This window comes from Neophocaena asiaeorientalis, unplaced genomic scaffold, assembly GCF_003031525.2.
Source record: "Neophocaena asiaeorientalis asiaeorientalis breed wild unplaced genomic scaffold, Neophocaena_asiaeorientalis_V1.1 scaffold72, whole genome shotgun sequence".
Classification (NCBI taxonomy): Eukaryota; Metazoa; Chordata; class Mammalia; order Artiodactyla; family Phocoenidae; genus Neophocaena; species Neophocaena asiaeorientalis.
Genome location: NW_020185336.1, coordinates 8,849,050 through 8,874,455, shown reverse-complemented (window position 1 = coordinate 8,874,455; position 25,406 = coordinate 8,849,050). Strand labels below are relative to the sequence as shown.

The following is a 25,406-nucleotide window of genomic DNA, read 5'->3' as shown; positions in this document are numbered from 1 at the left end:
GACATCCATTCGCAGATACATACTAATTGTACTAAATACTCTTTATTATTGCAACTAACACTTATTGAGGCCTTACTGTGTGCTCAACACTTGAGAGTCATTACCCCAAGGTTTTGAGATAGACACTATAGCTATCCAACTTAAAACTGATAAAAATGAGATTAGACAGGGTAAATAATATGCCCACATGATCAGAATTGAAAGTGGCAACACCAGGATTGGAACACAGAACATCTGACTAGAGTGCCTATATTCTTAAGCATTGCTAACAAAAACGTTTGACAAAGCTGCTACTTGTGTGTGCCATTGGAAGTCACCTTCTTATTCATTTCACCTACAGCTTCAACAATTTAATTACACCTGGTTAAGACTTATTAAACAAGGAGAATGGTGCTTAGCTCCCTTCCCTGATAACGGAGCCCTGAGGCTGCACCCTTGTGATAACAGAAACAAAGGGCTAAAATGGCTGCATAAATCAACATCCGTCTTTCATCCAGAGCTGGTAAGAGAATATTTGCACCTGTTGCTTACCACAAATCCAGCTTTCAATTAAATGGGACATAAAACCCTCATTGTCAGCTTTCTCAATCAGAAGCCTTAAATGTGTTTGGGACAATAGAGACAGTGTGAAAGTTCATACAGAGAGATAAACAGATATTTTCGATAAATTGTCGAGTCTTTTTTTATTCTTTTCACAAAATATTTTTCAAATCAGTTATTTTAAATAGAACAGTCACCAGGTTCTTTTGCTTAAATTGCTATTGTCATCTTTGTTTCTAAAAGTCATTTGCTTCAGTCAACTAATAATGCCAGAAGAAAGGTGTATAGACTAGAATTGGTTCTCACTGGTTACCAGGAAAGTTTACAGGGACAGTATATGGGAAAAGTGAGACACAGTGTGCTTCCCACAAGCCCTGCACTTAGTGTGAACCTGGTTCCGCATCCTGCCTCCTTTCCACGTAGAGAGACTTTCTCATGCCCTCTGGTTCCCAGAGGCCTAGGCTCTGAGCGGGTGCTGGAGCCAGCTCCAACCAGCCTGGGGGAGCTGGCTGTGCACAGCTCTTGACAACTTCACATTCAGCAATGTCACATTGGTAACTTGAAACCAGCCGTGATGCAAGTATTTATACCCATGCTACTGTGGACAAAAAATTAACCAGTCGATCTAAGAAAGAATTGGAAAATTTGATTTGAGCCAAATTTGAGGATTATAACCCGGAAAGAGCATCTCAGAAAGCTCTGAGAACTGTTCTGCCTGTTAGAAGTCAAGACACAGTTTATATAAATTTTTTGAGACACAGGGCTGCACATTAAATAACGAATTATTGACAATTTACACAATCCAGATTTAAGTGCCATCGTGGTGGGTCATGTGACCCTTCACAAGATCAGGAAGGACTGTTCTCTTTTAAGGAGTTGTTGATGCTAGAATGTGTTGTTTATGGTTGAGCAGGTATTCCTGCTGATGGGGGAGGTTCGGTCAATGCATAATGCGGAGACACAATGCATAGATGGGGGAGAGGGGAGACCAAAGGGCAGAGAAGAATTTTTATGTTTAAATTTTTCTTGTCTTGCCATAAATATGAATTTTATTTCACACTACAAATCGGGGGTGTTTTACCAGAGGTCCAGTTGTGAATATTTACCAGAACATCTGTGCTCTATCCTATTCACTCTCAAAGTCTTCTGTTTTCCCCAATTATATTTTAATAGGACACAAAGTCATAAGCTTTGGTGTAGGATCTTGGAGTAGCAGGAATAATTTCAAGCCTGCCTTCTCAAATTTTCTGCTATCTCACTAGCAGGTAGCCACCAAATCCACTGAATGCATTGAGTATGCGAGACCATCATTTTGCTCAGGGATGAACCCCGAAGTAAGCACACTTTTTTCTTTGGAGCGCCTCCATTCTTTTTGATGTCACAGCCAGTGACTGTTCTCTTCATGACATTTTTCTTCCTGCTCAGGATCAAAATTAGGACCTAAGCAACACCTCCTCCAATCTTTCTTTCTATAGATCATCCCTGTTATATTTCAGTTCCTTCTGGACAATATTTTTTTCTTTTTAGTGATGATGGTTATTATCGAGTTATTCAGAAAAATTAGGAATTACCAGTGTGTGAGCTGCTAATTTCACGTTGCATAGTGTTAAGAAAATCTGTAAACACATATTGAATAAATGACATCTTACCTTCTGCTTTCTTAACCCTGTGGCAAAGAGGAGCGATAGAGAGAGAGGGAGAGAGAGAGAGATAGGTAGATGGATAGATAGATAGATAGATTAGATAGATAGATAAGGAGGGAGGGAGGGAGGGAGGGAGGGAGAGAGGGGGAAAGATTGAGATTGCGGATGAGAAAAAGAATACATTTCTCATCTTCAGAAGTGAATCTGTTATCAGAAAAGATATTAGGCTGGTGAGAAAATATTTAGGAGCTGACAGTCCTTAAATTACATAGGGCTTACTTATAAACTGGATTGGGCCCACTTAGAACTTAGGCCTTTATTCGCTGATTTTTATATAGGCCCAACACTGGTCTCCTTAATGGTAAGCCAATTTGTAAATAAGGTAATTTAATTAAGCTGGCAAAAATTAGAAAGCTGTTCCCCTACCTCGTTTGTGCCTATGACTTTGTAACATGTTACATAGCTGCCTTCTGCCTTGGGTTCCCCTTTTCATGATGCTAGATGTCATGGAGATGAATATCTTGACAATTATCTTTCTTCTCTTTTCAGTATTTTGGTAGTTTTCATACTAAACCTCCTAGGTCCCCCAAGATGTATAAGTCTTAAAAAACAAAAGAAATGGAGAATAAGACTATGAATAACAGGAACATGTCTCTTCTTTTAGAAAGCATTAGGCATTGAGAGCTTCATGGAAGGCGGAAGGGTGATAGTGAGTTTGACCCCGGATACTAGTGAGCTATTAAAATTATACATTTCTGAATCTACATTTAAAAGGTGTCCTCTAGGTCAGCCCTCCTCAAATGCTGTGAACTGTGGACACCAAAAAGGAAAAGTCTCACAGGTGGCATCTAGGATTTGGATATAGAATGCCCCTCCAATACCGGTTTCCACATTGTGTTTTTTGTTGGGGACAAGTTATTTAGTTACCTCTTTATAACACACGAGCAGAACATTGTAGAAAATCCAGAATGATCTTCTCAATTTTATCTCTTTTACAAAATCTTGAGCATACTCAAGCATCATATTCCCAAAATCCTATAAGGATGACATTGTTTTTGTAAGACCATCTCTAAAATAAATTATTATGAAGTCACCCCTGTTTGATAAATTTTTAAAGCATTTCAAAACAACATATATATATATTATATATATAATTAAATATATATATATATATAAAATTAGAATGACCTTTGTCACAGTCATGGGTAATTGAGAGGATTGGTAAGTGAAAAAATTATAAACCCATGAGCAAGTTCTAAGTAGGTTATCGACCATTTCTAGGGCATTCAATAAATATTAAGCAATAATAGAACCTCTGAAATACCTATGACTTTCTCTAATCACGTCTGGACTTTCTGGACATCAGGCATTATGTACTCTCAGAGATCATGATAGGAAACTCGTAAATAAAATACATCATTTCTAGCACTTCTTATTCCAAATTTGCATTCGAAGTCACAGACTTAAGAAATTAACTAACACACTTTTTATAATGGTGTGTATTTTTTCTTACTACCAGCAGTGAGGCAGCCAGCGATCAAATATAGTAAATGCCATCTGGAATTATTTCCTTTAAATAATATAGTTATCAGCCATATCATCAGAAAATTCATCTTTTGCTTCATGAAGAATTGAAAGTCTTGTAGCTTGGAGAATGTGAGAACTTAGTTTGAGATAAAGACAAACTTAATACTGCCTAAAACCTGTGTTTATGTTATTAATTTTGTTCAGGAGAATTCCTGAAAAATCAAAAATGTAATTACCTAATTTTTTATTGGTTTTCATTTTCTTACAACACGATTGTCAAATTCAGTCTGTGGCTCATTCTCAGATCATGTTTCTCTCCAGGTGAATCACATTGTTTTTGGAAACTATCACCAGTTGTTATGCTTAGAAGGAAATTCCTCTCAGAAGACCCTGAAAGTTGCTGCTTGTGACCCAGTGAAGCCATATCAAAAGTGGAAATTTGAAACATATTATGAAGACTGAGGAGGAACTGACGTCTTTATCTAGTAAATCTATTAGACACTGTGACTATGACAATGAACTTGGTGACTATTTCTCCATGCTAGTTCAAAATTAATAACATTTGAATGGAAGATTTTTTAAAAATCACAATATTTGAGATACCAAAAGTTAACTCAGGGAAACAGTCCAACATTAGATTGGAGTCCTTCTTCAGCACTAGATGGGCTTTTGAATTGCCTACTTTCCACCCTGTGCTGGAACAAAGCCTTCAAGTTTCCACATGCCATCTAACAGGTAACTGGAAAAGAAGATGGAAGTACTTGGAGAAGCACAATGGTACTCATGAAGGCTGAGTTTGATCATAACCAGCTCTTTTGGTCCACAAGTAGTTATAATCAGTGAGAAGCTGATCCTTTATTTGCTATTTTTTCATCAAAAAAAAATAAAAGAAAGAAAGAAAATTACTTGAGTTCCTAGGCTAAAAGACCTCAGAAACACACAGCTTTCACCTTGGTGAAATCCCTCCCAACTACATGCATGTTTACCTAACAGTTTGAAATAGTATTGATACAATACTCCTTGATGGCAGGGTTTTGATCTAGATGACTGTATTATGTTTTTCCCAGTCTGAGTCAGTGGAAAAACTTTAAGTGAGGAAGTCACATGCTTATTCAATTCTAGACATGGATCTTGTTTCCATTCATTCTGTGCTTTTAAATTGCACTTTAAAAAATGGCCATACTAGTAACTTCTAGACTCATGTGGATATTAAAAAAGAAAGAAAAAAATGCAGAGAAATAGAGGCTGGGTCACAGCACACCACAGTAACCAAAAATACATTTAATCATTGAACCTACTCTAATGTGGGACCAAATAAGAGGAGTTGAAATGAGTAAAGCAGAAATAGAGCACGGAAAAATATTAAAGTTCTTTTATGTGAAAATACTACTTTAGATTCAGCAGCATTCACAGGGATGAAGAATGCTAAAAATGGGCTCTAAAAGATTTCAAGGTAGAAATAAAGTGAGGAAAACATAAAGAAAGGGGAAGAGAATGAGTTAAAACAGTTAGGAAGACAGTTAAGAAAAAATTGTCTGAGACTTGTCCAAAAACGGAAGGGGATCTGGCATCTCTATGGGGTGGTGGGGTTGGGGGGCAGAAAAGAATAAAGTCCTAGATGTGGGCTTCAAGATAACACTGATAAATTTGGGGAAAATTCCAATATTTCTTTGATCCAAATTGAGCACATAATCTTAGGTATGACAATACTTAGGCATACCGGAAGATATCTTAGAAATCCTAATATCCTTTGCATTCATTTTGGTAAGGAAGGTGGGCTGTCCAGAAATCCCAGGCCAGTTAGTGAGAGAATCAGGATTAGAATTTGGATCTCCAGAGACAGGGCCACTAGCCTAACCAAATCTCCTCCACAACATTCTTAAGAAAGATATACATACATTTTTTTGTTAGGGTTGGGTCTCTGGAGGTCAATCATGCTATATTCTTGTTAATATTAAAATAAAGAAACAAACCTGTGCTGTTGAGCTGATGGTAAAACTGGGCATCTTTAGTTCTGATTTCCCGTTTAAATTTTAACTCCCAATTAATTACAGAAAAGCAAAACAATAACTAAGAGCTGGAAGGGGAAATAGTTTTACATATTTGCAACATATTTAAGATGTTTTATGTAAATAATTGACATTGAAGATGAGATAAGAAAATGAGTAGAAAATGAGATAATTATTTTCAAAACAGAGCCATGTGAGGGATAAAACACAAGTCAGTTGCCAAAGGACTAATTGAGTTGCTGACCAAACTAAATATGCTGGATGCCTCATGCAATGCTTTGTGTAAATGAAAAATGTTGAAAGGTTTTCTGCCAGTCTAAAGAATCTCTTTTTATTCAAAAAGAGTTTCCACCAAAAATGTCAACTCTGTTCACAAAAAGATGAATTATGTTTTCGATACACTTACCTTTGGGTATACCAGCTGAAGAAATTTGAATGTTTTTGCTCAAAAAAACCTTCTGTGGTCTGTTCAGTGTATGCTCTTCCTGGCTTTACCTTGACATACTTAATATGTGAAGCTATATTTGGATCCATATTGTCAATATAACAAAGAACTGTTTTCATACATCACATATTTGTTCGGGGGTAGAATTTTTTTTTTTTTCGCGGTACTCAGGCCTCTCACTGCTGTGGCCTCTCCCGCTGCAGGGCACAGGCTCCGGACGCGTAGGCTCAGCGGCCATGGCTCACGGGCCCAGCCGCTCCGCGGCATGTGGGATCTTCCCGGACCGGGGCACGAACCCGCGTCCCCTGCGTCGGCAGGCGGACTCTCAACCACTGCGCCACCAGGGAAGCCCTGGGTAGAATTTTTAAAACAGCTTTTACCATGTTTTTGCTCAATTACTCTTAGAAGCAAGGAACTAAGCAGTAGTTAGGAATCTTATGGACCTAACTGTAAGAGTATTGACGAGTTGTGTAATCTACTAACAACATTCTTTTAAACATTGCCCTCTAATGTTTGTTTTCAGAAGACCTTTATAAAAGTATAAATGCCTCTAGGTTTTCTGGTACTTCTAAAGATAAACCCTTGGCTGGGACACATTAGGGTCTTAATTAGCCCAAGTTCCTCAATAGGGGGCTCTGTTCTTGGGGACTTCAGAGTTTTCCCTGGATTAGCTTAAGTTATTGCCTTTTCTTTAAAAAATGTCTCTGCATCTTGTTACCTTGAACACAAACATAGTTGATAATATTTTACAGGACTTATTTGATCAAAAACTAATTTACCAAACCGTCTGAGTTCTTCTGAGCCTTCCAGCTTGCACAGTTCTTTTCTTGTTTTCAACAGTTACCTAGAGATTCTACCCTACTCGCTTGAAGGATTACACAGCTGTTGTTGATACAACTGTTTTTTATCACCAGCCTCAAATTTGCTCAATTCTTCTTGCCAACATTTAATCAACTGTCATTCACAAGGGCAAAAACCACCATGTGCTATGATCACAATGTATCATTAGCTTTGAACTCTAATTTGGAAATACTTTCTTATATATTAACACCTTGCCTCTAGAATTGCCTTAGGAACTGTAGAGGAGCAAAGATACTAGTTATGGTGTATAGGAATTCAATTTTTCCAGTCAACCTTCATTTCATGAATGGCTTAGAATGATTTTCGAGGGTCTCTCATGCAAGAGAATGGAGTTGAGGTGCACCAGATAGTACCATCTTGATTTGTTGTACCATCTTTAACTTTCACATTCAAACGCAGAAAAGAAATTCTGTCTCAAAAGAAAGCCCCAAGAGCTTGGATAAAAACAAGGAAATTACAAGGAGTAAAGAGAAAAGAAGTGGGACTAAGTACCTTTGAGTACCTACTATGTGCTAGGCACTGTTTGTGCCCCATCTCACTATTGTGCACAACTCAGTGAGGGGAGTTTCATTCTCCTCATTATGCAGACGAGGATAGCTGAGAGGGATTGTCTAAAGTCGTCCCACTAGTAAGAGTTAAAACCCAGATTCCATTCTATTGGGCTCAAAAAAAAAAAAGGTGAGCCTCTTTCGCTAAACCATGCTGCTGTGATTCTTTGATTCTTCTCCTCTTCCTTCTCTTCTTCTTCTCCTCCCCCTCCTTCTTCTCCTCTTTCTATTTCTTCTGTAAGTAGGACAGACAACTCAGGTGGGCTCAGTTAAAATCCCTTGGTATAGAGTCACACCTCTTTGGTCTCTCTCTTGCATGTTGTACAGACAGGAAATAGAGGCTGCGCCCCTCTCTGTTAAACAACTGAAGTGTAGGCTTAAGGATAGTTATCCTCATACACTTCGCAGTGGTCTATCTCCTTGACTTCATGCAGGACATATTCCTTTCCATTTCCTAGAACAAATATGAGAGGGAGAAGTGGACATAGAGAGATTGCTTCTCTGTGAATGATATTACCAACTCTTTGTTCCCCCAACCATTAATCAAAGCTGACAAATTGCTCAATTTGAACAGAGGTGGAAAGTGAAAAACTGGAGTCCTTTAATTTAAAACAAAAACCAAGTCGTGTAGCTTTCATTCCAATGTGTAGATTGTCACCATAATGCTTTTACAACAACCTTTGCATAAGTTTACTCAACAATTGCTACAAGCCAAGATGCCTTGAAATGAGAAAAGGAACACTAACCACAGTTAATGTACAAAAATGTTTATTTTTGGCAAATAGCCATTCCATGGTCAGGTTTGAATAAGCCATGTAAAGTATTATCTACTCCTGATGAGGTTTAATGGGTGGAATTTCAGGTGTTGGTGATGTCCGTGCCTGAAAGAAAGGAAAAAAATACCACCGCACTAAGATTTAATGCCTCTGTTTTCAACCTAATGGGTCAACTAATAGTTATCACTACAGTTAGGGTCTCTTTTCAAGTTTATGTGAATCTTTGCTTTGCAAAAACACAAAAATCTCCTTTTTCAGCAAACAGAGCAACTTCTAATATGCTGAGTTTCTAATGACGACAGTTGCCATCAAATAAGTAACAAATACTTTCTTTGAAAACTGAGATTTTCTATTTTGTTATTGACTGATAGGTTTTCCCAGTTCAAGGATATTGGTTATAAATATCTATACAAAGTCTTTATATTAGCTGTTGAAACTAAAACATATATATATGGCTATGGGTATGTTTCTATATTTTATGCTTTGAACTGAGAGAAAGTAAAACCAAGAGTTTTAACTAACAAAGAAAAATTAAGAACTGTTTTGGGATTTTTTTTAAGTCTCTCTTAAGTGCATAGCTTCATCTGCATCTGGCCTTCTGGACAAAAGTATCTCACACAGGCTTTCACTCTGGGTACTTTTTTTCCAGACCTGAAAGGAGTAACCAAACTCTAAATTATCAGGATGCTTGTTATTCAGTTTAGGTTTATGCATATGCGTTAATTCTTCTCCTTCAAACAACTGCCCAAATGTTGCTAGTTTTATACATATTAGCTATAAGAGCTGGGCATAAAAACAAGGGAAGGCAAAGGTTAAATTTGTGAATTTGTTATTGATTACCTAAAAATATTTGTTAGTGGAAAAACTAGATTGAAACTATGGAGTAGAAAGGAATTTGGAATAAATTAGAACATTTTTAGGTACCCAGTTTTTCTGCCTCTGACCAACCAAGTTTACTATAAAGAATAAATCAAATATGTAATTTTAAGTTTCTAAGTAAAAATTCAATTACTTTCCAAATTGATAACCAAAACTCATCCAAGCAGGCGGTTAATTACAAAATGCTTTGATTTTGTAGTTTGCCACGTATCTGGGTGATTTCCACTGCTCATTACTACCCGTGTCATTGTGTTTATATCAATTGTATGTTCTACTTACCTTGTGTTCTTCATGAGCTGTGTACACATTTTGGTATTCATATTTATTATGTTACTGTCTGATATTTTAATATGGACAAATGTTTGCTGTAACTTTTGACATTACTTTTTATAGCCCTCTTGCTTTTATAGAGAAATGAAAGTTTAGGCTTTAAAAGAAATAATGCCTTTCTCATATGGCCAGACATATTTCTTCATGATACGCTGGTGTTTCATCTTTTTCCATAATTCTCTATTAGTACTTATTTTAAATGTTTTTCCTATCATTTTGAAAAACTCAAATGTCTGTTCTCCATTTGAAAGTGTGCCAAAAGTACTCCACCATGTAAATATGTAGAAACAATTACTATAAAAGTGTCAGCATAGTTCACAGCAATGTATTACCTTAATGACTACAAAGATATATATTTTTTTCAAGTTGTTGGAATTAAGATGTATCTAAAACAATAGTTCAGTTCCTGTAAAAATAATAGAAATGTCTCATGAACATTACATATCTATCCATCAGAAATTCTTTTTACAATTTCATATACAAGCATTTTAAGACCTTTTTGAAATAAATAATGCAAATGAATTAAAATGAGGTGTTCTCTTGATTTCTGAAATGGTATTTATTGATGGTCTCAATAGCTGCTAATATGCAAGGGTTCTTTTAAATTTTAAAAGGCAGATTAAAAAAAATAAAATCTAGGCACCAAAAACAAGGACACAAACTTTTATTGAGAGCAAGTCAAACACAGTTCTTTATTTAAACTGTTAATAGGTAGATAGATAGAGTCTGATATATTCTGTGTCTTCAAAGGTAGCATTATATGAAGGGTTAAGTTTTATATTGACAGAGAAATAGAGCTGTTATTACTTCCTGTTCACCCAGCATCTAAGGAAAATAAAAAGTCATGTAAGAAATACCAGCATTCTCACAATAAGTCAATTCTCCCTCCTACCAGGTACCAGAGTCCTTCTTCCATTCCTGAACCTTGAAGCACAAAAGCAGTAAACCTTCATGTGTAGCTACCAATCTGTGTTCTTAATGTGTCCCATATGCTTTTCAAATATGTTAAGTATCCCCCCATGAGATCTGAACCAGACCCTTGTCTTTCTTAGGCTACAAGAATCAAACAGCCACCCATCACCGTTATGTACTTACAGTCACTAAGCTCTGTGGCCTTAGTGTAAGATGGCGGAATAGGGCGATGGGCACTAATGCCAAATAATAGTTTCAGTGCTCTTCTGCAACTACATTGCCTCATTCATGAGCATTAAGCATTTACTCATTGAACACACCCTGAAATAGTCTTGTTGATAAAATCTTTCATAGCTGGTTAATCATATGGTAAGAGCACAAAACTAAAAGGGCCAGGCGTACTGTATTTTGGAGCCCAATTAGAGCTAGTTGCTTGGCCACATCAAATGACCACAGACCTCCCACCTCACTCAAGTTCCACAGGAATTGGCTGCCTCTGCTGGAATAATTCAAAATACAGGCTCTGTTGATGGTAGGTTAAGAATATGGTCCTGTTCCATGATGGATAACACAATACTGTGCTTTGAAGTTAAGTAGAAAATAGTAGGGGTTCACCAGTAATCCAAAAAGAAAATAGCTTATCCAAGTGAAAAGATTTAGAGGCTCTAAGTAAACAGGTAATTGTCCTAGTGCATCAATCTTCTACCGAAATTTGTCAATAAAAAACTGATTTCCCTGTCTTTATTCTGAAAACTTGCATTGTCGAGAATGAAATGTATAGATTCTATAGATTAAGCGTGACAGACTTATATATGGTCAGGTTGTGAAGTATCTGTTTGAAAGAATAAAAGGAAAAAATTCAAAATTGAGTCTCATAAACACTAATAGTATATGATACCATGGAAACATATTACATGATAATAAAGAATTAAAGAAAGTGCCTTTAGAATGTGTGGGATTTGTTACACATAAACAAGCAAAACTCTGAGAAGGGCTAACCCAGGGTTTTTCACAAAATGAAAAATAAATAAACAAAGGGTTGAATAGTACAATGAAGACTGTATTACATTCAGACAATAAGGAATTGTCTTTTTATTTCTAGGGCCAGAAGAAATGTCTTTATCTGTGGTGACAGAAAGCTCAGGATAATATATATAGAAGCATGAAATGAAAAATTATGGAACTATCTAAGAATATAAATATAGACTCTCCCTTTTCATAAATATTCAATACATTATTTGACACATTGGTTTGAGTGAAGCTTCACAAGCACAGTTTTAAGCATCTTGATTTGGGCTGAGGTCCAGTAAATTATATATTCCCAACAACCATCAGAGCTTTCTCACTAAAAATACATGCTCACACTCTACTTTGAAAATATTCTAAGATAATTATTTCCATTTTCATAGTAACTAGTACAGTTATGACTAGAGTTGTCTCAGGTTTCTAAGGAAAGAAAATTATTCTGAGATACTCTTAATAGGAGAAAGTGTAGTAATAGAGAGGGGTATTTTCTTAAAATTGTGCTAAAGCTGTCATTTTCATGTTTAATGACATTAACTGTGCTAGACAAGATTTTATTTTCAGTCTCAGAAATAATCTATCTGATATAACTCTTTAGTCAATTGCCCACCAATCTTCCAGCCCCTCCCTGTGGCAATCTCACAATGGATTTAATTCATCTTGAGAACATAAAGCCAACATTTAGTAAACAGAATTTTCCTGACTGACAATTGCTCAGCCCCTCTAGTGAGAAAATTCAGTGAATGGTAACACCTAGGAAGGCAGCCTATACAGAATTTCACTCTGTACATGCCAAGAAAAACAACTTAAAATCTGAAGATAATAGGAAAGGCAAAGTATTTTGGAAAGTTTATTGCCAGAGTCTATAAAACCACGTTTTAAAGAAAGAGAGATTTGATACCAGACTTTCTATCACCCTCAGTGTACAGGAAGAAAGACACCAAAAGAAATACATTTCATTTCAAGTAGTCCTCTTTCATTTGATGACTACATTTCCCGGCATTGCTACTTTTAAAGTCAAACTGTTTAGTGCTTAGCACACAGGCTATATTAGTGAGGATTTAAAAAGCAAATATCCAAGAATGAATCTAAAGCTTTTTGATTTGAGGTTACCAGACTGAGATTTGCCTAGGGTTATTTCCACATTATTCTGCGGTGAAACAGAGATTAAGCTTCCACTTCTTTATAGGGGATGACTCAAGGCATACAAAGATGCATCTCAGGAAAAGAGAATTAGCTTTTGCTTTAGTGGGCATGAGAACTTCTCAGTTCCAGTTAGTTTATAAATGCATCATAGACTCGAATTCATCGATTCTTTGCTTGGTGTTCCCCTTTCTGATTTTCCGATAGGATATCGTATTGTATCTTGAATAAGCATTTCTGGAAATATCACCCTTCTTCCCGAAGGTTGGCTGCTCATCAGGTGTGACAGGTTGGGAACTGGGGCTGCTCAGTGGGGAGTCCTCACTTGCATCGCCTTCCTCTTTTAACTGAGAACCCTCTTCATTTTTTTTCTTAAGTTCTATCACTCGAACTTCATCTTCATCGTCTTTGCAATCATCATCATCATTATTAATTTCTTCATCCCAAACTGCTTGCTCCTCATCATGCTTAGAATGCAACACATCAGCTTGGCTTGGTTTCCGAAATCCCAGCCATTCAATTTCCATTGCCTGGTGTTGAGTTTTGTTCTTCAGATCCTCATCTTCTCTCTCTCCTAAAGGTTGTTCAGCAATCCTTTCCTTTCGTCTACTTGGTTCTTGGTAACTGCTGCTCAAAGGAATCTTCTCCCACTGATGTCCTGTAGCAAAATCAATTGGCAATTGATATGTGTAGAGATTTCAAAATACCACAGATTCTCCAGATTATATTTCTGGACAATCGTTTTCCACCAAACATTTTATGGGATATTGTTTTGTGGGTTATTAATATGTTTTACACAATAAAACAGGCTACACCATCAAATTAGCTTGGAAGACACTGCATTAAGCACAATGAAGTAAGCCTCTTCAGAATTTATCCAAGCCTTTAAAATACTAATGGATATTAGCATCCAGCAACCCAACCTCACTTGACTATGGAACATTTTTGTTGTGGACTACTGTATCTAGTGATACTGGTATTCCCTGAGACACACTTTTAAAAATCCTGTCTAGCCTGTCACGAGTGGATATGTGAATATATTAAAAAATATTTGGACCTAGCTCCTACACACACACACACACACACACACACACACACACACACACACACACTCCTCAAGGAAAGTTAGAAAAAAGGCTTTCTTCCAACAGTAAAAATAATGAAATAATGACTGCCAGTGACTGGTCACACTCAGAGTAGCAAATTCAGTGTTTACCACCATGCTTCTCAGAGTTCACATGTCCTAAAGTACCAGCTATGGAGGAGGAGTACAGATGGCCAAGAGTCATGTGCTGGGCTACTGGACACATCAAGTCCACGAAAGGACACACTCTATAGCCTAAGATCTGCCACTGATTTCTAGTGAGTCAAGATTTAAAAATCATGTTAAGGTCATATCTACAGAGTGTTAGGTTAGCCTATTATTTTCGACATGTCCTTAACCGATAACTAATTAACTTAAGTTGTTTGATACCATGCAGTGACTTTTAAGAGGCTCATTTAATTCATTGCAAATTTCACTTTTCAAACACATCCTATCAGCATATCCTCAATAATATTTATTGAGCATGAAAAAAATGAATTAATAATAGGAGAGTAGAGGTTGTTCTCAGAGCTTTCAGCCCTGAAGGACTTCTGTGGGAAGCTTCAGGCTGCAGCGCACATGACTCGGGGTTGTGTTCACTATTCCCTTTCAACACCATAACAGTCTTTATATAAAGCGAGAGGCACTGTTCCTCTTTGCCCTTCTCTTCCACAATTTCCTATTTTCACTGAAAGATGTTGACAAGTCCATTTCCATCAGAGATTTTTCATTCTCTTTTGGTTTTTTTTCCCAACTATAGGAATCAGATTGTAAACTTACACAAAGAGATAGAAGTGGAGGTGGTTCATCTCTCCTCGTTAGCTGCGCACAGCTCCTATCAGGCCACTGACATCTAGTCAGTGTTTTTTACATCATAACTAAATATGTATTCGAATGTTTGCTATAATTTTAAGCTTTGTTTTGTTTTCTTCTTTTCCATAAGAACCAAAGAAACTGATCTTTTTACTCATATTCGTGACTTGGGCATGGAGTTGTCATTCATGAAATTACTTCTTGACTTTAAATTATAATTCTTTCTAAGTATTTTTAACATCTTCCTATTTTTTTCAACTCAGGAGTATTCTCTTTGGGGACTTTATAGCTGTTTGCCATTGTGAAAATGAAAAACACCAAAATGTGTTCTTCAAACCCTACAGGAGGAACATGTTCCACCGAACACAAAAGGATTCATGCAGGGATAAACTCACCCTGAGACCATCCACTTTAAAAATCCAGACTGCTTTTATTCTCTATTTGAAGGAAATGAAAGATCGTAGAAAACTATTGTCTCCAGTGACTTTCTGATCAGAAATTTGAAAGGGGCTCTGGTTGAAAGGTTGAGATCCCTGCCTCTCAGAATCCGCTTGTTCATTGGCAGTAGAAGGGTTAGGGTGAGAGGTTATTTAGTCCATTTCATGGGGTTTAGGTCTTATAAATTATCTGTGATAATGTAAGAGCTTGACAGTGACTGTTGCTTACTACATTCTTCTTTGAGTGACTACACAGTGGACCACCGTATGTAGTCAGCAGACAGTCTGAGAGGTGTCCAGGCAAAGGGGACAAACCCAGGAAACTGCCAACAACCTTATCCTCCTAGGCATCTACTATTTTGTGTGATGTTCTAATATTTCAACCGATAATCTCTTCAATGTTTTACTTGTTAAGGTCCTAACTAAGCTAAATCACTTAGGTCTACCAAGCTGACTTCAATTTTGAGATAAGATGGGTATGGCTGCAAGAGAGGATATGAATGATTAATTGGTAGATTTTTATCTTCCACTTTATTTTGAAATTGTTTGAATGTAGGTGTCTCCTTAGAAATCTAAAAGATTTTGTGTCTCTTAGACTCTTGAGTTTATTTGAAAAATAATACAGTCATTTAAAAATCAATGTTCTTTTTATTCTCCCATTTTCCTGAAAGAACACAAGTAAAATTAACTTCATCACCTGGAAGATTTCTTTGACAAGAATTAGGTAACCATTTTGTGCTTGCAGCAGAGGCCTAGAATTTTCCTATAGATCAAATAAATTTATAAGATTATTTTAAACAGTATGCCAATGGTAAACTTTTAAGATAAACCCATTTTTGAAATATTTACATCTTGCAAGGCGCCTGACATAGATCTGAAGACATTTAATCAAAAGGAAAGGTTTATTTAGTAGACTAACTTATTAAGACGCAGATATCATATCATCAGGTCAAAGCGTGCCAATCAGTTTTACCGATCCATGCAGTCTCAGTCTTGTAGAGTGTGTAATGCTTTCTCAGGTGGAACCCACAGATAAATCCAGACTCCCTTATCTGCCTATAGCAGCTTTGAGTTTTTGAAAGCATTACCTGGATTGCTTTTTCAATACCACACTCACGTAACATCCCATGCAAAAACTGTCTTCCACATTCCATCAGACAATTTCTGTGTACAAAATGGAAGTTCCTCTTACCTTCTCTGAATGTCATTTCATCAACACTTGTTTCTTGGAGAGAAAGATCTGTGATAGCCTTATGAGCAATATAGAGATTCTCTTCTGGTTTTTCTGGGAAGAAAAACCCCCACAAGATTAATATTTTAACATTTAAGTAGTCTAAGATAAATAAATTACCAATTAAGACTTTAAAAAGGTAGAGGTCTTTGATTTTTGTGGTCACTAAAAATAACTATTTCATTCTTCAAACTCATTTCTTCACCGATTCCTTTTATGTATAAGCATAACGATAACCTCTCCTTTAATGTCTATATAAGTTTATAGTACCACGAATTCAGACACTTTCAGGTAGATTTAGAAAGCAAAGTTGAATTTATGAATTCCTTCTGACTGAATAATAATGGTGCTGTCCATATAATAATAAATAACAGTAGTTAACATTTAACCGACAGTAATTTTCACAACAACAGTACAAATATCAGAACTATTATTCTGCCTTCTTCTAATGAGAAAACCAAGGCTTCGGGAAGCCAAGAAAGCTGTCTAGGGTCACAGGGCTATCAAATAAATGAGCCTGGATTTGACCCAGGGCAGAGGTTTAGTCCTTATGCTCTGCAGCCCCCATAGGATAAGGGACTGCATTTGGGCAGGGGCAAGGGTGGGAGGATGTGCAGCTTATTCCTGTCATAACAGTTCACCCAAAGATTCCTGAGTGAGTTTGCAAATCAAATCAAGCAAATTATAGAAAAGCAAAATGCTTTACCTTTTAGAATCTTCTCCTCCATGGACGAGTGGAGCAGTATGTTCTCTTGTAATTTTTCACTTTTCTCCTGACTTCCTTTCTTGGTTTCATCTCCAAGACTAGATTCTACCCTGCAGTATGGTGGGGTGCCATCCATATCACTGGCTTTTTCCATGATTTTAGTGATTTTTTGTTGACCGTTTTCAGGGGGTGTAACCCCATTACACTCAACCTGACTGAATGTCACTGGAACGTCTGTCATGATGTACAGTTGAGTCCGACTTGGAGAGAGCTTTGGGGAAGATCCTTGAGAAGTTCTCTTGCCTTCAAATCCAGCTCTTACTCTAAGGACACAAATGATTTCCTTTAGTGCATAATAACAAGCTTCTTTTCCTGAAGGTGTGCAGATAGAGCATAGCACAAAAGTAATAGAATTTGTCAGATTTGCCACCAACCCATGAGCGAGAATCTGGCCAATCACCACCTTCTTTGTTGCTCAGCAGTCCCACTTGCAGAATTAATAGCAGCCTTTTGATTTACATAAACAAACAATCCGAGGCAATCAGCCTTTTGTGTTGGCATGTACAGGGGGACTTTCAGCTTGTCAGTCCCCCTCTGGGAACAGAGATTTTTGTCCCTTTTCATAATGGCCCTTTGTCATTTTCCTTGTAACAGGAGCCACAATTGTTCCACAGCTTTAATCCAGAGAGAATGACCACCTTGAGGCATATTAGTTCTGTGTAACCAGCTTAACATTTCCAAACAGATTTTGTTCAAGTACAACCTCGGCTATTTTGTAAAGGACAATGGCCTCTTTTCTTATTTATTAAAGAATAAAAACAGCTTATCAAAAACCTGTAAACAAGTGGCTCTGGCAGCGGATTCCACGATATGATTTTGGAAGCCCAGAGAAGTAGATCTAAGAAAATACAAGCATAAACTCTGCCGTCTTGCTAATACCAAACATTTTACATTTCAGTGACTTATTTGGTCTATAGCTTCTTATCCTCTAGTTTATTCATGTCTATTGTAGCTCAACCCATCCTGTAAAACCCTAGTATAATTGCCTCCATGAAATCTTCCCTTCCCTCACTCAGAATTATTTTCAATATTCCCTACTGTTGTTTCATGGTGCTGGTAAAATTATAAGGCACCCACACTGTCTGCCTTTGGGGGAAACAGATGATTATATAAAACATCTGCCACCTACCATTCCTTCCTTCTTAAAGTAAGACATTAATTCTTTTCTTTGTTGAATCTCATCTAGTGCAAAATGATTCCAGAGCCTTTGCCCATGTTGCTCCCTCAGCTTGGAACGCCCTTCTCTTCCTCAAGGCCAAACCCCTGGCCTAACCAGCTCCTCTGAAATACCATTTCTTTAAAGACCCTTTCCCTGACCCACAGGATTAGGATGGGATTCCTGTTACACATTATCTTTCTCCTTCAGAGTGCTCTTCACAGTTGTGATTAAATAAGTAATTGCACAGTTATCTGCATAATGTCTCTCACCAGCTAGAATCTAAGCCTTATCTGGGCAGAGAGCATGGTTAACTTACTTGCATGTGTCCCCAGCATGTAGCATCTGCCTTGAAATAAGTAGGTACTGAATAGAGAAAAGAAATTATTGTTGAATAAATGAATAAATGTTACTCCCTAGAGAATACATCTAAGATCTTTTCTAAAGGGAAGAAGAATAGAGGTTTGAGAGTAATTGCACATTTATCATCTTTAAACCTGTGTCTAGGGCTGAATGCATTTGGGTCTATATCAGGGACGACAAATACAAGGCACTCTGGTCCCATCCCCTCTATGATCTTAGAATTCATCTCTATGATCTTAGAATTCTCTCCCTTGTCATCACTAACTCTTCTCTACCCAACACACTGATTATTTGTTTGTTTGTTTCTGCACAGGAGGAAAATAAACTTTCCCTCTACCTTCTTCTGAGTTCTTGTCTGAGATCCCTGTAATAAAAGATAGATTAACAAGAGAAATGGGAACAGACATTTATTAATATGTTGTTAAAAGGTAAATTGAGGTTTATTAAAAATTTTAAGAGTTTTTTTTGAGCAAAAATCGATTCTTACTGGGTAATGTTAAACCGGAAGTGGCTAGGAGCACTATATGGGACAGGAAATGGGGAGACTTTTATAGAGAAAAGGCAGAAGCAAAGTAAGGAAATTATTGATTGACTACAGCTTAAAACCTAGTTGGCTGTTTGTGACTGGTTGTCCTTAGCATTTTGATCTCGGAAGCGTGAGGAATACATAGGCTTTTATTTTGGTTTGCTTATGTAGGCCACCGGGCACTAGAGCCACATTAGTCCAATGGCCTCCTTGTCTAATTAATTTAACAAATATGCCTTATGTATACATGGGAGAGACCCAGGGAAACCTAGTAACTCCCTAAGATGGCCTAAGCCACTCCCGTAAATATCATCTCCAGCTAAAGACAAAAGAGAAAGGTGAGTGCTGGGGGTGGAACAGAGGAGGCCAGTTAGAGGTTTCCAGGAAAAGCACAGTAAACAAGGGTACGGTATGTTATGCAGATTTAAGTGGCTGCCTTCTCCATTGACAAGATTCTGTTATGTTTTAGAGTTATCCTTCTCTTCCTGGTACAGAGAGGGAGACACCCTTACAAAGGGAGATCTCCTTTATAAGTACCAATTTCCCTTACAAAAGATAACTTTCTATTTCCTGAGCTTCTCCAGTGTCTGCAGTTTCTCAAAAATAATTAGCTCAAAATAATCCTTATGCCAAAGAGACATATTTTGGAGTGGCATATCCTAATGCTCTTCTTTTGTTTGTTTTTATTTCTTTTTTAACAAACTTTCATATAGGATTTATATGTTAGGCACTGTTCAAATGCTTCACAAATAGTAACACATTTGATCTTCAAAACAGCAGTGTAAGGAAGGTGCTATTATTCGCCTCATTTTTCAGAATAGAAAAATTAAACACAGAGAGATTAAGAAACTTGCTGAAGGTCACACAGCTGGTAAACCTACTGTTGAGAGTTTGCAGCTTAGATGAAGCCAAGAGCCATCTGTTCGGGGTGTTAGTGTTTCCTTGGGCCAGAGAACCCACTGGGCTCCAGCCTGATGAATTAACCGCCTTGGCAGCAGAAGTAGCTCTAGCCAGGAAAGGGCAACAGAAGGCCTGAGGTGTCATCAAGGCCTTCCCAAGACAGACACCCCAGCTGCTGAGGACAGGGTTGGGAGGGTCAGGGAGTTTCCTTCCCGTCAGAAATAACAGAGCTATTCTCTTAATTCAAAAATCAGAACCTGGAGCTTCAGGGCCAGGTCGATCCACCCCCACTAACTTACAGTTAGAACAGCCCAGGATCTAGGGCAAGAAGAAAATATAGAGGGAATCAGATGGGAGGATGCAGGGACTAACACCAAAGCTAGGAAAGTATGGGGACATAGTAGATTGTGAGATCCAGAAGGGCAGTAAATAGTACTAATTCAACCGAATGCCCAGCAATAAACATAAAAATGTAGAAGTGCTCACATTATCTTTGAAGTCCTGTCTCCAACATCTGTCAGTTCCCTCGAGACTGCCAAGTACTTCAGGGACACAGCAAAGTTTTTTTTCTCTCTCTTACTCTTAGATTGCTATGACCATATAGCAACTTGCAACTTGTACCTATAGCTTAGTTTTTATAGGGATTAAAATTTGGGGGTGGGGGGAGGATTCTCTTTTTTCTAATGCCTTGCTTTGACATTTTTGGGGGGCATTAGAATTATTTCAGATTTAGAAATATAGAAAAATGATCCAGACTTCTATCAGCCTTGGCTAACCAGTGTGTTCACTTCTATAAAAAGCCAGGTAAAATGTTTTGTAATGTGTATAAGTTTTCCTACAAGTAGACGGCAACACAAAAACCATTTAGCTCCAAAATGAGTCTAACAACCAAATAAAACACAGGGTATTTTATCTATTAAAAGGTATGTTGTCACCCATTGACTGTAACAACCTACGATTTGTAAAGTGTGTTTGAATTTGCATTAAGCATCCTCAATTCAAAATACCATTGCATATGGGCTTCCCTGGTGGCGCAGTGGTTGACAGTCCGCCTGCCGATGCAGGGGACACGGGTTCGTGCCCCGGTCCGGGAAGATCCCACATGCCGCAGAGCAGCTGCGCCCGTGAGCCATGACCACTGAGCCTGCGCATCTGGAGCCTGTGCTCCGCAATGGGAGAGGCCACAATAGTGAGAGGCCCACATACCACAGAAAAAAACAAAAACAAAAACAAAAACCATTGCATAATCTTCACTGCATGAAATATGACTTTTCTTAAAAGAGAATTTACTGGAGTATTTATGTTTTTTCCCTAGTTATTATTCTAAATGGTAAAGGATATCATATAAATATAACCATTCTGAAATCCATAACAAAATATGATAATGAAAGAATCTTCACATGGGAACTTAAAAAGTATCAAAATTACATTATGCAAATACCCACATTTCACTTGTCAAATGCCAAATGATGAATCTTAAGGCTATATTAGGTCCAGCTAAGGAGCCAGGATAACCTGATTTGGTTCACTTAAGGGACTAACATTCCAAATTGACAGGACAGCCCAGCTAAAGTGAACTGTTACAGAAATACAAAACATTATAACATCATAAAATCAATCAGTAATCATATATCTCACTTCAAAAAACAATAGTTGCCTACCACCTTGCATAAATTAGATTAAGTTGATTGTCTTATGCCATCTTCGTACCTTGTGTTTATATTTAAGCCTAGCTTGAAGCAATAGCTGTCGTTTGGGCAATATAAGGTCTTGAAGCAAAGGATGGTGTCTTCCAGGCAGCCAGTAGTGAAGTCTGTGGGTAACACCTGAGGTTTAAGAATTTAATGTAACAAAATTTAAAACTTCAACTGTTTTTTACTAAAAGCATGCTTTCCAGTCTTGGAGATGGGATCGGTTGGAAGGGGATTGTTAGTTATCTCTCTAAAGACAAAGTCTTTCTTATACCCCAGGAAAGATGCATGTCTTTGCAGCCCTAGAATCTGGGGCCTAGCTTCTCAGTGAGTCACTGTTTACCATATTTTTAAAAGTACTGGAAGAAACAGGCTAGGAATTTGGTGAGGATTAGAAGGGAGTGTAGCCCTGAAAAAGAAGCCACAATGTAAATCCCTGTGGCCAAGGCAGTCAGGTGGGAGTGAGAGCACAAACCAAGAATTAAGAGCCCCCCGCCTCAAATAAAGGGCAAATGAGCATTATCATCAGCGACCCCTATAATGATCAAGAGATTGGACTCGGTCATCAGATGACCTGGCATGAAATCTTGCTCTGCTGTTTGGTTTTTTTTTGTTTTTTTTTTCGGTACGCGGTCCTCTCACTGTTGTGGCCTCTCCCGTTAAGGAGCACAGGCTCCAGACGCGCAGGCTCAGTGGCCATGGCTCACGGGCCCAGCCGCTCCGCGGCATGTGGGATCTTCCCGGACCGGGGCACGAACCCGTGTCCCCGGCATCGGCAGGCGGACTCTCAACCACTGCGCTACCAGGGAAGCCCTTGCTCTGCTGTTTTGTGACCCTGAGCCAGTGTACAAATCAGGCATGTTTGGGTTGCAGATTACAGAAACTCAATTCAAAAATTCTTAAACTCTGGATTTAACAGATCATTTCACTAGAAAGTCCAGAATTGGCTTTGCACTTGTTTGGATCCGAGGATTTAAACAGTGTCACAGGGAACCTTTCTCTCTCCATTCCAAGGAAGGTGACGATTAGGAGGTATTTGGGTGAAACTTTTTTCTAGGTCCCATAAGATTTCCAGCTGAGTGTGATAGGCCGGAAGATGACCACCCCGCAAAGGTGTCCAAGCCCCTAATTCCCATACCCTGTGAATCGTTACCTTACAGGGTAAATGGGACTTTGCAGACATGATTAAATTAAGGATTTTGAGATAAGGAGATTATCCTGGATTATCAGATTGAATCCAATGTAATAATCACAAGGGCCCTGAAAAAAAACGAGGTAAGAAGGTGAAATGCGATGTCACAGGAGATGTCACAGGAAAGCAAGAGGTTGGAGTCATACAAGGAAGGGATCGTGAGGTAAGAAACATGAATAATCTCTAAAAGCTGAAAAGGGCAAGGAAATGGAATACAAAGCCTCTGAATGGAGTACAGCCCTGCCAGCACCTTGATTTTAGACTTCCAACATCCAGAACGGAAAGAGAATAAATTTGTGCTGTTTTAAGCTATTAAATGTGTGACTATTTGTTACAGCAGTAATAAGAAACTAATACACTGAGTTTCTTGTTTCTCTGCTTTCATTTTCATTGACCGCCTAGGGGCAGAAAATTCAGCTTTTCCAACTATTTGTGGGATATATATTTTTGATTCTTAATCGTCTTGGATTACTTCCTACTGGCCAAGAAGATCTCTCATACTCTCATAATAAGGTTGTATTTTCTTCTCACTCATCTGTCCATCAGTACAGGTTTGACTGAATCTGTAGCAGTTTGCTAAAAACTATAAGAAAATTATAAGCTCTCAAGCATCCTGATATTTTTCTATCAAGTCTTCTAAAATTCAATCTTTAGTAGGACACGGTCCTAATCAAGATTTGAGGGGACAGTTTAGAGCAATGATGGTCAGTTTCACAATCAGGAATGAGAGAATTCTCATTTCTTCTCATCACTCCTAGTTATCCAATCCCACATTTTAAGGTCTATAATCTACCTTTCACTCTTGGTGTCCATTTCTTTGATATATAATGTTTCACTGGTTGAAAATGAAAGAGAGTCAATTCAAAACAAATTCCACAGAAAGGAGAATTATTCTGGCTTCCGGAAAGTTTCGTTTCTCTCTCTTTCTCTCTCTCTCTCTCTCTTATTGTTCTACTTTGCTCTATACTGGCTTGTTTCTCAGGTAAATTCTCCCAAGGTCATAGCAAATACTTCTCCGGCAACCCTAAGTTTACATTATCAAGATAATTATTAATATGAAACAGGAGCATTTCTTTCCCATTAATTCCAGCCCAAGTCCCTGGGATGGCCTTCATTGGGCCACTTTGGGGCATGAGTTAACTCCTGAGCCAGTTGTTGTGACTTGGGGGATAGAATCCTCCAGTTGCCAGGCCTGGGACAGGTGTCCACTCCTGAGCAGAAAAATGGGCAAAGACAATGAGAGGGACTATAGGACAAACAAACAAACAAAAACCAGACATTAGCAGATGCCTACCTTTTGAAGAGATTCAGGTCTCCCATCAGTAAAAGATAGATTCTAATATAATATTCCTCCTAGAATTGTAAAAACTAAATGTGTTAATCCTGGGAAACTGTTTAGCACCGTGTGGCATAATAGATATTCATTCATACTTGTTTCTTTTTTTTTATTGTTTTATCGTTACTTAGTTATGTTACTATTATTAGTAACACTAATACCACTGCTTGCCATATTCAGTACCAGTTCCTTGTAACACAATACAGCTACTTTCCAGGTTGATCACCCCAAATTGCCCCGTTCTTGTTTCTACCCTTGCCACAGAGAAGTATTCTGTGTTACCACACGTGACTCCCGTTTGCATGTCGTGGAGTATTCTTTCCCCCATGTCTGGAACTTTCAGAACTTCAGAACATCTGGAGAATGCCTACCTCATGGAATTTTTGAGATTAAATTACGTGACAAAATATATGTGGATCACTCAGTACAGTGCTTGATACGTAGCGAGAGCCGAATAATAGCAACAATGCTATTTATTAATACATTGTTGGATACTTGCAGGCTTTGCGTGATTTGTTTTTGTACTTCTACAGGGGCAAGCACACCACCTAGTTCATAGTCTCTGTTATATACACAAGACTTGAGTTGGCAATAGAGGTTTCTGGCATTAGAATGTGACAATAAAATTCATTTGAATATATCTCGGATCCCTTTCTTGTCCTTCTTTTACAAATCTGCTTCTATCTATTTAAATTAAGTATTAGGGATTCAGGATCTAAGAGTTGGGTTTTCCACGGTGTAGGATTGTGGTACGGCTTTCGAAGACGCCACCTACTGGCAAACAGGCAGAGTTTGTTAGAAAGTGAAATAAAAGCAGCTCTGTGGGGCTTCCCTGGTGGCGCAGTGTTTGGGAGTCCGCCTGTCGGAGCAGGGGACGCGGGTTCGTGCCCCGGTCCGGGAGGGTCCCGCGTGCCTAGGAGCGGCTGGGCCCGTGGGCCGCGGCCGCTGGGCCTGCGCGTCTGGAGCCTGCGCCCCGCAACGGGAGAGGCCACAACAGAGAGAGGCCCGCGTACCGCAAAAAACAAAACAAAGCAAAACCAAAAAAAGCAGCTCTGTGGTGCCACAGGAGACTGTGCTCAGTGTTCTCATCGTCACCCTCCTGGTTGCTCACTGGACAGAACCTCTCAGTAAAATACACATTGGCTAATGCAGTCCTCATGTAGAGAGTTTTAAAAGTCAGCTGTCGCTGATTTGGAAGTGAATATTCTGGCTCGGATTTCCCAGAGCAGAAAGCCTCCACAGAGGAGGAGCACGTGATCAGAAAGGATGTGATGC

At 38.3% G+C, this 25,406-nt stretch overlaps 2 protein-coding genes across 4 annotated transcripts in view; one reads left to right on the top strand and one right to left on the bottom strand.

The window, feature by feature from the left end:
- The window catches only part of GALNT5 (polypeptide N-acetylgalactosaminyltransferase 5), a 36,307-nt gene extending 32,135 nt beyond the window's left edge, over window positions 1-4,172 (top strand). Inside the window, exons 9-10 of the mRNA XM_024735985.1 lie at window positions 341-502; window positions 4,032-4,172. Of these exons, the coding sequence (XP_024591753.1) occupies window positions 341-502; window positions 4,032-4,172 (303 nt within the window). The remainder of the gene's footprint in view (window positions 1-340; window positions 503-4,031) is intronic.
- A 6,060-nt stretch (window positions 4,173-10,232) lies between these two features.
- ERMN (ermin) lies at window positions 10,233-24,159 on the bottom strand. Of its 3 annotated transcripts, XM_024736010.1 has the most exons (6): window positions 24,090-24,156; window positions 21,623-21,738; window positions 18,443-18,489; window positions 16,908-17,230; window positions 16,163-16,255; window positions 10,233-13,294 (listed from the first exon to the last, which is right to left on the bottom strand). In XM_024736010.1, the coding sequence occupies exons 3-6, from the start codon at window positions 18,466-18,468 to the stop codon at window positions 12,774-12,776; spliced, it is 963 nt and encodes a 320-aa protein (XP_024591778.1). In that variant the 5' UTR covers window positions 18,469-18,489; window positions 21,623-21,738; window positions 24,090-24,156; the 3' UTR covers window positions 10,233-12,773. The 3 variants fall into 3 exon arrangements, with proteins under 3 accessions (XP_024591778.1, XP_024591776.1, XP_024591777.1); XM_024736008.1 differs by lacking the exon at window positions 21,623-21,738 and having other exon boundaries at window positions 24,090-24,159; XM_024736009.1 differs by lacking the exon at window positions 24,090-24,156 and having other exon boundaries at window positions 21,623-22,190.
- Between the last annotated feature and the right edge of the window lie 1,247 nt (window positions 24,160-25,406).